This window comes from Perognathus longimembris, chromosome 16 (genome assembly GCF_023159225.1).
Source record: "Perognathus longimembris pacificus isolate PPM17 chromosome 16, ASM2315922v1, whole genome shotgun sequence".
In the NCBI taxonomy this organism is placed as follows: Eukaryota; Metazoa; Chordata; class Mammalia; order Rodentia; family Heteromyidae; genus Perognathus; species Perognathus longimembris.
The window spans coordinates 55,188,424-55,199,902 of record NC_063176.1 but is presented as its reverse complement, the minus strand read 5'-3'; the positions used below and the strand labels follow the sequence as shown (position 1 = coordinate 55,199,902).

General features: G+C 61.1%; 1 protein-coding gene across 1 annotated transcript; it reads left to right on the top strand.

Annotated features, from left to right (window-relative positions):
- Window positions 1-774: 774 nt before the first annotated feature.
- On the top strand, window positions 775-11,071 carry Otop1 (otopetrin 1). The gene is made up of 6 exons (XM_048364136.1): window positions 775-1,111; window positions 3,332-3,468; window positions 4,527-4,585; window positions 7,804-7,934; window positions 8,880-9,748; window positions 10,601-11,071. The coding sequence occupies exons 1-6, from the start codon at window positions 775-777 to the stop codon at window positions 10,769-10,771; spliced, it is 1,704 nt and encodes a 567-aa protein (XP_048220093.1). The 3' UTR covers window positions 10,772-11,071.
- Window positions 11,072-11,479: the final 408 nt, after the last annotated feature.

Sequence of the window (11,479 nt, the reverse complement as noted above, 5' to 3'; positions counted from 1 at the left end):
GTGTAGAGTCCCCGGCGGGCCAGCCACTTCCGAGTCATGTGCCATCAAGAGTACTTGTCCGAAGGCCACCACCACCGCCTCAGCCCTGAGTCTATTCAATAAAACAGGAGGGATTTCGGGAGGGCTGCGGTGTGGGACCAGGGGGACCAGGGTATTTCCGGGGGGGGGGGCAGCCCGGGGCACCGTCCAGGGGCTCCCCAGCCTGCCCTTCCTGAAAGACGGATAAGCCGGCCCCTCCTCTTGGCCGCACGGAGTGGCGCCCTTGGGGGGGGGGGTCTGCTGGCCTCTGCGAGGGGGCCGTGGCAGGCGGGCAGATCCAGAGGACCACCAAAGCCCCCCACTCCTCCCGTCCGAGGGCGCCCCCTGCTCCCCCAGCCCGACGCCGGGCAGCTCAAAGGCAGGCGGGGGGAGCCGCAGGGGCCAGGACCGGCAGAGGGACGGAGTGACACACAGGACACCTGCGGGCTCTCCCAGATTCCTCCCCCGACCCCCCCCTCCCTGTGAGGACACAGCCCCGCCCCCCGCCCCCCCAGACCTCCCGGGGCCCTCCCAGCAATCGGCCCCGGGCAATCCGGGATGCGCGGGGCTGGGGCGGGGGGGGGGGGGGGCGCCGCCTCGGGGGCCCGCGGTGACCCGGAGAGAGGCGGAGGAGGAGGAGGGCGGGCGGAGCGGGCAGGGGCGCCGCGGGCTGGGCGACAGAGGACGGGCAAGGGCAGAGCCGCGGAGCCGGGAGGCAGCGGCGGGCGGGGCGGGGCCGGCCGCGTCTCCTCCGCGATGCCCGCCGGCCAGGGCGCGCTCGCCTCGCCCGCGGGGGCCCCGGCCGCCCCGGGCTCCCCGGGCTCCCCGGGCCCCGCGCGCGCCGGCGTGCCGCAGAAGCTGGCCGAGGCGCTGAGCAGCCAGTACGGGCTGAACGTGTTCGTGGCGGGGCTGCTGTGCCTGCTGGCGCTGGCGGTGCACGCGGCGGGCGTCGGGCAGCGCCACCTGCTCTGCCTGCTCTCGGCGCTCATGGCGCTGCAGCTGCTCTGGATGCTGTGGTACGTGGGGCGCAGCTACGCGCACCGCCGCCTCATCCGCCCCAAGGACACGCACGCCGGGGCGCGCTGGCTGCGCGGTGAGTGAGGGCGGGCGGGCGGGGGGGGGGCCTCGGGGGGCGCGGGCGGGGGGGGCGGGCTCGCTGCGGTCCTGACCACGCCCCCTCCCCGCGTGCCCCCCCCGACCCCCCCCCCCGCCGACGGCGCCTCCGTTCCGCCCCCCAACGACCCCCCGGGGCGCGCGCGGCGCGGGCCAGGCGCTAAGGCCAAGACGCGGGGCGCCGCGTCGGAAGCTGAGCCCCCCCCCCGCCCCCTCCCCCTGCCCCCCGACAACCACAGCGGGCGAGAAGGCCGCGCCCGCCTCCCCGGGCAGCCGCCAAGCGGGCCGAAGGGAGCCCCGGGATGCAGGGCAGAGGGGAGGGGTGCGATCCAGGGCAAAGGGCGTGCCAGGTCGCCCGCCCGCCCGCCCTTTAGGACCTGGCATCTGCCGCGGAAGGTGCGCGACCCCGGTCAGGCCTTTCCCGCCGGCCTCCCTGCACCTGGGACTATCAGTCCCCTTCCTCCCTTCCCCCCTCCCCTTCCCAGGTCTGCACCCTCCCCTCCCCTCCCCCCCCCCACTGGGCCTCCCTGAGGGCTCCTTGGGTCCGCTGTGGCCTTGACCTGCGGCCCTCAGGGGCTGTGTGGTTCATGCTGACCTTGGGAAAAAGAAGGGACCCGTTCCAGGAGGCTCAAATTCCTGCCCCGATCTCCTTCCATCGATCTCCTTCGTTTTGGGGAGACGTGGTTTCCCGACTCAGTGAATGTCTGGACGGCCCCATGGTCATCCCTCCTTCTCCCTTCCTTCCTCTCCTCTCTCCCCTCCTTCCCCTCTGCTTTCCTTCCTCTATCCCCTCTCCCTTCCTCACCTCTGTTGCTCCTGTCCTCTTCTTCTTCTCTCTCGTTCTTCAGCATGGACTTGGGACTTTGGGGTTCTAGTTGCTGCACGAATACCTGCGTTGTTTCCCAAGCCCGGGAAGCCACAGGAGATCACAGAAGTGCAGGCTCCCTGCAGTGAACATGAGCCATTTCCCTCGTGGGGGGGGGAGAAGCGAAAGAGAGATAGACAGATAGACTGAGATAAAAACGGAGACACAGAGTCAGAGATGGAAGCCAGAGTCGGGTCCAGGAAGTGGTGGCTGGATAGACCCTAGGTAAATTGCAACCATTCCCAGGAGGTGCTATGCGCGCACCCTGGAACAGCATTGGCCCTGGCAGGCTTTGCTTGGATCTGTGTCTAGGTTCTAGGGTTAGGGTTCTAGGGTCTAGGCTTAGGATGTTAGGTTCTAGGGCTCTAGGATTTAGGTTTAGGGATCTAGATTCTAGGTCCTAAGGTCAGTGTTAGGGCAAGGGTTACGGTTCTAGGTTTTAGGGTTCTTTGCTCTAGGATCTAGGGTTAGGGTTCTGGGCTCCAGACTTGAGGTTCTAGGTTCTGGGGTTCTAGGTTCAGCATTTACAGGATTTAGAGTTCTAGGCTCTAGGTTCTAGGGTTAGGGTCAGGGCTCTAGGGTCTGGGTTCTATGTTCTAGGGTTAGGGTTATGGTTAGGGTTCTAGGGCTGTAGCTTCTAGGGTTCTGGGTTTGGGGTTGATGCTCTAGGGTTAGGTCAGGGTTAGACTTCTGGGTTTAGGGTTAGGCTTCTGGGTTCTCGGTTTTAGGGTTCTAGGGTTCTAGGATGTAGTGTTAGGGTTCTAGGTTTTGGTTTCTAGTTTCTTGTCTAGGGCTGGAGTTAGGGTTCTAAGTCCAGGTTAGAGTTAGGCCTCTAGGTCTAGAGTTAGGGTTTCATGTTGGCCTTCCTGAGTCGCTGTTTACTCTTTAGTAAGGGACTAGCTCCACGGCCTCTGTCAGGAGTGGGGAGATGCTGGGAGAAAGCAGTCTGCTGCACCCTGGCCTTGCTGAGGGAGAGCCGGAGGCAGTTAGGGAGCTCAGGAGACCTTGGTGCTCATCTCCCTGGGACTGAGGTTTCCCCTGCAATCCTAGTTCGAAAAACCAGCCTAATTATGGAGCTCAGCTCTGTCTCTTGCTGGCTAACAAGACGCCTATGGCTGATGCCTGTGGAAGGAGAAGAGCGAGCTACCTTCAGCACTCCAGACACTGGTAGCAATGGTGGGCACTCAAGGCAAGCACTCCACCCATGTGTCTCTCATCTGTAGGTTTTGCCAAGATCATTTTGTAGCTGATTGGATTTGCGGCCTTAATATCCCTTATTTGTGACGGCATCCACCCGCCTTGGCATGAGTGGTCCCTCCCCCCCTCCCCCCTCAGGTACCATCACGCTGTTTGCGGCTCTCAGCATCATCCTGGGCCTCTTCAAAATCGGATACTTCGTCGGGTTTTCAGAGTGTTTGTCTGCCACCGAGGGAGTCTTCCCTGTGACACACGCAGTCCACACTCTGTTACAGGTAACGGGCTGTGTTTACGCGTGCCGCCTCTGCCCCTGGGAAGCGCATCCCACGGGGATGGAATGTGCTGGTCACTAGTGGCTCACGCCCGTCATCCTAGCTACGCAGGAGGCTGAGATCTGAGGATGTTGGCTCACAGTCAGCCTGGCCAGGAGAGTTCGTGAGACCCTGATTCCCAATTAGCTACCTAAGAAGATGGAAGTGGAGAGTTGTAGGGCAAGTGGTAGGCCACTGTGGTTGAGCAAAAATGCTCAGGGACAGCACCCAGGCCCAGAGTTCAAACACCGGGACCAGCACAACAATGGCAACAACAACAACCTGCAACCTCAGGGTATCTGGAGTAGGGGGACTGTGCTTTTCAATCTCGTCTACGTTTTCCAGTTTAGTTGAGTGTAGTTTTCAAAGAATTCCATCATGATCCTTTGGACTTTTTAGTTTTGCTATTTTATTACAACGAGTCTCTTCTGGCTATCTTCTAGTCTAACTGTCTCGGGGGTTTATCAGTCTTATGTATTTTTTCAAAGAAGCAACTTTTTGTTCATGGTTTGTATCGTGGTTTTTTTTTAAGTCTTGATTTCATTCATTCCTGGCCTAATCTTTACTATTTCTCTCCATCTGCTAGTTTTAGGCTTGGTTTGTTAAAAAGGGAATGCAGCTCTATCATTCACAGTATTGTGGATGGAAGTATATGGTGTTCTGCTGAGTGAAATAAGTCGGGTACAGGGAGACAAGTATTGCACACGCTCATACATGTGCAGAAAGCTTCTCCATCCATGGCCGGCATCCTCAATCTAGTGCAGCGATGCTCCCTCCAGAAGAGATCTCCAGCTCCAGCGAGGTCTCTTCCTGATGTTTGTCACACGTTCCTGGAATATTCTCCCCTCTGGGGAGTGGCACTCCCACGGAGACAGGGTGCCTCTCGGTCTTTCTTGGGGTGAGAGGTCACACATGTCCCCAGCATTTTTCTTCGGGTTTCATAGCTTCTCAAGTGTGCATATGTAATGACAGTTTCCTCGGTGGTGTGGATTTTATTTATTTCTTTTTTTTTTTTTGTCTAGGTATATTTTCTTTGGGGACATGCAAAGGACATTATCCAGTCTTTCAAAACTCTGGAAAGGTAAACACTGTGGGCAATTGCTTTACACGTTGAATGTGGTGTTCACCAGCATTTAGAACAGACAAAATGTATGTATAACCCCATTTTGCTGGGGTTATACACACTGGGACAGACTCCCACTCCCCCGCAGGGTCCCAGAAAGCTAAGCCTCCCCCGAGGGGAGACCCCCCCCCCACCTTGTCTGAGCATTATTGTTATTGAGTTGTACTCTGATGTACGTCTTCAGCCCAGAGTGTTTTTAAGACCTGTCTCGTTATTTATTGTCTTGGGTCGAATTCCTCGGAGGGGATTATCGGGATCCAAACCGACCTGTCTTCCACAAACGTGCATCCCCTGTGGCCAGAAGTCCCGGCGCTGTAAAGCCCTCGGTGCGGGGCTGTGGAGGCTCCGGACTGTGAGGCTCGCCCACGAGGAGCAGTGGGGACAGAGCGAAGGCCGTTGGGGCAGGAGAGGAGGTGGACGGGTCCCCCGCAGTGGTGTCTGCAGAGCTGGGGCGTGGCGTTGAGCCCGTGGATGGGGGCCACGTGGATGGGGGCCGTGGGGGTGGGCGGGGCAGCCCTCCACTGAGCTCCGGCCCCATCGCCTCCCTGTTCCCGGCATAGCAGGCTGGGTCCCTGCGCCTGCGCGTGGTTAGGGCAGCAGAGCCCTGGGTTCCTTTGGTCTAGACAACGTTGGGGTCAGAATGGAGAGCCGAACGGAAATACCTTAGGGAGGGTTCTGAATATGCGTCGTCGGTTGTCCCGGCGCTGTATTAGGCGTTCTGGGATTAACGAAATGTCACGATTATGGTTCATGTATCTTTTTTTACTGTTTTTTTTTTTTGGGGGGGGGAGGAGGGGAGGCGGGGTTGGGAGAGGAACTCAGAGCCTCCTGCCCGCCAGACAAGCTCCTTCCCGGCTTTGCCCTCAGCCTGTACCCTTTTTGTTTTTTGTTGCTGTTGGCTGTGGGGCTTGAACTCAGGGCCTGGGCACCGTCCCTGAGCTCTTTTTGCTCAAGGCTATTGTTCTACCACTTTGAGACACAGCGCCACTTTCAGTTTTCTGGTGGGTAAATGGAGCAAAGAGTCTCACGGACTTTGCTGCCTGGGCAGGCTTTGAACCCATGATCCTCCAATCTCAGCCTCCTGACTAGGTACGAAGACAGTTGTATGAGCCACCAGCACCTGCCCTGTACCTTATTTTGATTCTGGGGTTTGAGCTTTCAAAGCCTTGAGCTCCTACTCAGCTTGCTTCCCCGTCTGCCTGTCTAGCAGTCAGTAATTCTGGAGATGGAGCCTCAGTGTGACCCTCCAGATCTCAGACTCCTGTGTAGTTAGGGTTACAGACACAGGCCACGTGTCCTCAGCGGCCTGAACTAGGTCTTAGTGCGGCTACTAGAAAATTCAAACCCCGCTGGCCAGCACCGCCCTGGGCTAAGTGCCTGACCACGGATCACACGGACCAGCCACCCGGGTAAGGCTGGGGCCTGGCCTGGCTCGGCCTCGTGGGCTGAGTAACTGAAGATGAGTCTGTCTCTTGTCTGGGTCTCTTTCCCAGCCTGGAGACCCCGGTTGGAGCCCGCTCTGCCCGTGACTTCATTTCGTCCGGTTTGTTTGTAGGACACAGTGGTCAGCATCGTTGCGCGCACACGGCGGGCGATCGGGCCCCCCCACGCGTGGGTCTCGCGCGGTATCGGAGCTGCTCTCTGGAGGCAGGCTGGCCCCTTTGCTTTGCCACAGTCGCCCCCACTCCACAAGAAAACCCCGCACCACTTCATTCACGGGTGTTTCCTGCCGGGTCCGGGGGCCTCCAGACTGGCTGGCCACTTGCACGTGCTGTCTCCTTCGGGTCTGTCTGTGGGGCCAGCGTCCACCGCTGACACTTCTCCCTAGCGGGGAGCCCCCACCTTGACTCCTTATAGCCCCCCAAATGTGTGGCTTAAAGGGCAAGCCGTTGGCTCAGCAGCGCCGGGAACACGCGGCGTGCGGCCGTGGTGGGCGAGGCTTCTGCGCTCCAGTGGGGGGGAGGCGCCCCGGGGGCGGGGGGACCAGCTCCAGGGCAGGCCCACGCGACTGTGCACGGTGGGGACGGTCGACGGCGGCCCGGGCACGGCCTCCGTGGCCTCGGTGGACCGGGAGCTGCGGGGAAGAAAGGGGAGCCGCGCGCATGGCGAGGGGAAGGGGAGCCGGCGGGCAGAGGCACCGGGGCCGCCTGCGTCTGTCCGGGGCTCTGCGGAAGCTCCCGGTTGCCTAGCGACGGGGCGGGCGGGCAGCGGGCAAACACCCGAGTTTCCTTCTGCACGCCACGGGCCGGATGGATGGATGTCACGCCGCTGCGAGAGGCAGCCGGGGCTGGGGAGGGAGGCTCTGTCCCGGAGGCTCATGGGAGCCTCTGAGGGTCAGCTGGGGTGACGCTCCGGCACCCCAGCCGGGACCCCAGAAGCTCAGCGGCGTCATGTGAGGGAGACTGTCGTTCCTAGATTTCCCCCCTGCCACCCTCACTGAGCTGGGGTTTCGGCCCGCGCTGCTCGCTCCGTGGCCCTACGGTGGCTGCCGTGACTCCAGCCTTTGTGTTTGTACTCAAGACTATTCAAAAGGAGAACGGGAGCACGAACCGGTGTTTCTCATTTTACCTCTCATCCAAAAGCAGACACTTTTTCCGCAGTGTCTCGCCTCGCACCCCAGCGGCCAGAGTAACCAAGCCTAGCGGCAAGGGAAGCCAGACAGCAAGCGTGACCGGCTGGAGTCAGTGTGTCCCGAGACGGGCGGGCAGCCAGGGGAGGCAGTCATGGCTGGGGGGTGTGTGTGAGGGCGCGAGTGAGCGTGAGTGTCTATGTGTGTACGTGTGTGAGTGTATACGTGTGTGTGCATGTGTGTGAATGTGTGTGTGTGAATGTATGTGTGTATGTGAGTGTGTGAGTGCATATGTGTGTGTGTGAGTATGTGTATGTGTATGTGCGTGTGCATGAGTGGGTGTTTGTATGTGTATGCACGTGTGTATGGGTGAGCAAATGTGTGTACGTGTGAGTGTGTATGTGTGAATGTATGTGTATGCATGTGTGTGAGTGGATATGTATGTGCGTATGCATGTGTGTGGGAGTGGATATATACGTGTGTACGCACGTGCCTGTGTCTATGCGTGTGCGCGTGTCTATGCGTGTGCGCGTGTCTATGCGTGTGCGCGTGTCTATGCGTGTGTGGGGGGGGCGTCCCCTCAGGTGCCGGACGCGCTGTGTTACAGGTTCGGGGTGATCCACTCCGTGTTCACCAACCTGCTTCTGTGGGCCAACAGCGTGCTGAACGAGTCCAAGCACCAGCTGAACGAGCACAAGGCGCGGCTCATCACGCTGGGCTTCGGCAACATCACCATAGGTGAGCGGGTGGGGGGCTCCCCCCCGCGCCCTCCCGTCCCCCGCCTCCCCGGCGGAGACCCCTTGGGACACCCCTGCCGTGCCCACCGCAGCCCTCTCCTGCCTCCTCTGCCTCCCGCACGGACGGACGGATGGACGGGGCGGGCGCTGGAAGGTTCCGGCTTCCCTGTGGCGTCCTGGGGCGGGGTGCGCACGCCGTTCCGTTCCTCACCTCGTCTGGGGAGCCTCGCCTCGGCTCCCCACCGCGGAGGCCTCGTGGCTGTCGGCGTCTGGGGTTTTAATGACGCCTCTACCAGATCTTCCTGTGAAAAGCATGGCTTCCTTCTCCGTGGAGGGCTGATACTCTAGATTGGGTTCCTCTTGGTTTTGGTGGATTGTGCCTGGCTTGCTACTTTGGCTCATTGCCCTATTATCTCTTGTTCCAAGGTGTTCCTAGAGCCTGGAATGTTCTCTCTCTCTCTCTCTCTCTCTCTCTCTCGACACTCTCTCACACCAGGGTTTGAACTCATGGCTTCACACTTGCTAGGCAGGTGCTCTGCCTCTTGAACCAAGCCACGCTCCCAGCTCTTTTGCTTCAGGTATTTTTCAAAATGGGTCTCGTGGGTTGTTTCTTCCCCCTAGAGCTGGCCTCCATCTTCGCTCCTCTGACCCCCCCCCCCGCCTCCGCGTAGCATTGGAGGTGCAGGTGTGCGCCCTCGGCCTTGACCGGTTGTGACCTGCCACGTGTCTTGGGTGTTGGGTCGGGAGCCGTGGGGCGATGGGGGTGTCAGGCCCGGTTCTCGTCTGCGCTGGCCACCAGCTGTGCGGCCTGTGGAAGCTGCTCAGCCTCCGGTCTACACCGGAGATTTCCCCCGACGAGCCAGCGCACCAGGTGCCCTGTCCCCTCGCTTCCTGCGCCCCTCTGCCCGCGCTGACCCCCTCTCCCGTGCCCCGTTGCCCCCCCCAGTTCTGGACGACCACAGCCCCCCGTGTAACTGCACGCCCCCCGGGCTCTGCTCCGCCATCGGCCACGGCATCTACTACCTGTACCCCTTCAACATCGAGTACCAGATCCTGGCCTCCACCATGCTCTACGTCCTGTGGAAGAACATCGGCCGCAGGGTGGACGGCGCCCAGCACCGCAGGGCGCGCTTCAAGTTCGACGGCGTGCTGCTGGGCTCGGCGCTGGGCCTGGCCGCGCTGGCCGCCACCATCGGCGTGGTGGCCGTCTACCTGGTCCGCATCGGGCGCTCCAAGAGCAAGAGCGAGGCGGCGCTCACCATGTTCTACCTGTACGCCAGCGCCCTGCTGCTGCTCATGGCGGCTGCCGGCCTGGTGGGCGTCCGGCTCTACCGGCTGGACGAGAAGTCGCTGGACGAGTCCAAGAGCCCGGCGCGCAAGCTGGACACGGACCTGCTGGTGGGCACCGCCTCGGGCTCCTGGCTCATCTCCTGGGGCTCCATCTTGGCCTTCGCCTGCGCCGACACCTGCCCGCCCTACGCCTGGTTCAACCTGCCCTACGCCGCGCTGGTGATCGTGGAGAAGTACATCCAGAACCTCTTCATCATCGAGTCCGCGCACCGCGCGCCCGCGCCCCGCGCCCGGGACGTCCGCGCGCTGCGCGTGGTCACCGTGTGCGGCGGCCAGGCCTCGGGGCCGGCCGGGGACACGCCGCCCGCCGCTGCCGCCAACGGGGGGCCCCGCGGCAAAGAGGAGCGGGAGCGGGGCCCCGAGGACGCCCCGGGCCCCGCCTGCCCCCCGGGGCGCCCGCGGGGAGACGTGGCCAGAAGCGCCCTCAGGAACATCGCAGCTTTCCTGTTCTTTGGCAACATTTCGGTAACTAGCAAAGAACGAGCCCGGCGTCCCCGCCTGTTCTCAAATGAGGCGCGAGGGGCCGCTTGTAATGAAAATAAGTGTCAGGGGGCTGGGGACGCGGCCTAGTGGTGGTAAAGTGCTCACCTCGCGTACGTGAAGCCCTGGGTTCGATTCCCCAGCACCACATACACAGAAAATGGCCAGAAGTGGCGCTGTGGCTCAAGCGGCAGAGTGCTAGCCTTGAGCAAAAAGAAGCCAGGGACAGTGCTCAGGCCCTGAGTCCAAGGCCCAGGACTGGCAAAGAAAAGAAAAGAAGTGTCAGGGGAAAAGACACGTCCGGGGTCCTAGAGTGGCATGCCTGTCATAGCAGCTACTCGGGAGGTGGAGACTGGGAGCGCAGCAGTTCCGAGGCTAGCCCAGGAGAAGGTTCCCGAGGCCCCCCCTCTCCACCAAGCCAGGCGTGGTGGGGCCGTTGCCTGTCTGAGCCCAGGCGGCGGTGTTGGGGGACGAGCTCAGCACAGGCTGCTGGATGGGATCCAGGGTGGCTCTGGAGATGGGGAGCTCGGGCACAGGGCCTTCTCCTCGGGCTCTGTGGGTGTGGCTCAGCCTCCAGGGTGGAGGGGGGCACTGGCGGGGGGCGGGGGGGGCGCCCCGTTAGCTGGGAAGCGGATGGGAGCAGGGAGGAAAGCCGATCAAGGAGCCAATCAAGGACCCAGGAAGGGTCCTCCAAGTCACAGCCCCCTCCCTCTCCGGGCCACCTCGCCTGTGCCCACCCACGGGCCTGTGCGCCGTGGAAGTCAGTGCCTTCATCCCCCCTCCCCCCCCCGCCCTCCCAGCCCAGCCCCGGTAACCCTGCCCCCTCTTGTCTTGCAGCTGTGGATTCCCCCCGCCTTTGGCTGTCGCCCGGAGTACGACAACGGCCTGGAGGAGATTGTCTTTGGCTTTGAGCCCTGGATCATTGTGGTCAACCTGGCCATGCCTTTCTCTATCTTCTACCGGATGCACGCAGCTGCCTCCCTCTTTGAGGTCTATTGTAAGATGTAGGCCGGCTGCACACACACGGAGAAGGCGCCAGGGCCACCGGGGAGGGCCGGGCTGGGCAAATATTGTCTGGCAGATGCAGGCTGGCCAGCCATTGTCTGCCCCATTGTCCGCTTGGAGGGCTGGGATCGCCCAGCCCCTCCGGGAAGGGCGAGCTTCCAAATGACCGGGGCGGGAATCTCTCCTTTGTTCGGTTCAGTCAAACCCAAATCACTTTCTCTCCTGCAAACTGAGATCCTTCGTTTTCCAACACTGTGATCTTAGGTTGGGGAAAAGATTTTCAGACCCCCCGTCCCCATTTTTTTTTTTGGTGTGTGTGCGTGCTGGTACTAGAGCATGAACTTGGGGCCTGGGCACTGTCCCTTAGAATTTTTGCTCTAGAATGGCACTGTGCCACTTGAACCACATGTCTACTTCCCGCCTTTGGGTGGTGAATTGGTCAGAGGTAAGAGTCTCGGAGATTTCCTGCCCAGGCTTGCTTCAAACCTCAGTCCTCAGATCTCAGCCTCCTGAGCAGCGAGGATTGCAGCTGGAAGCCACCAGTACCTGTGCCTTGCCATTTGTTATTTGTTTCGGCTTTGTTGGTACGTTGGGTTCTTTCTCTGCTATCTCAGCTGCCATCACTCGACCACTTCAGCTTTGCAGCCAGCTTTACGTTCACGTAGACGCATGAGAAAACCTTTCTCCTGCATTGTTGTAAGTTGTTTAGGA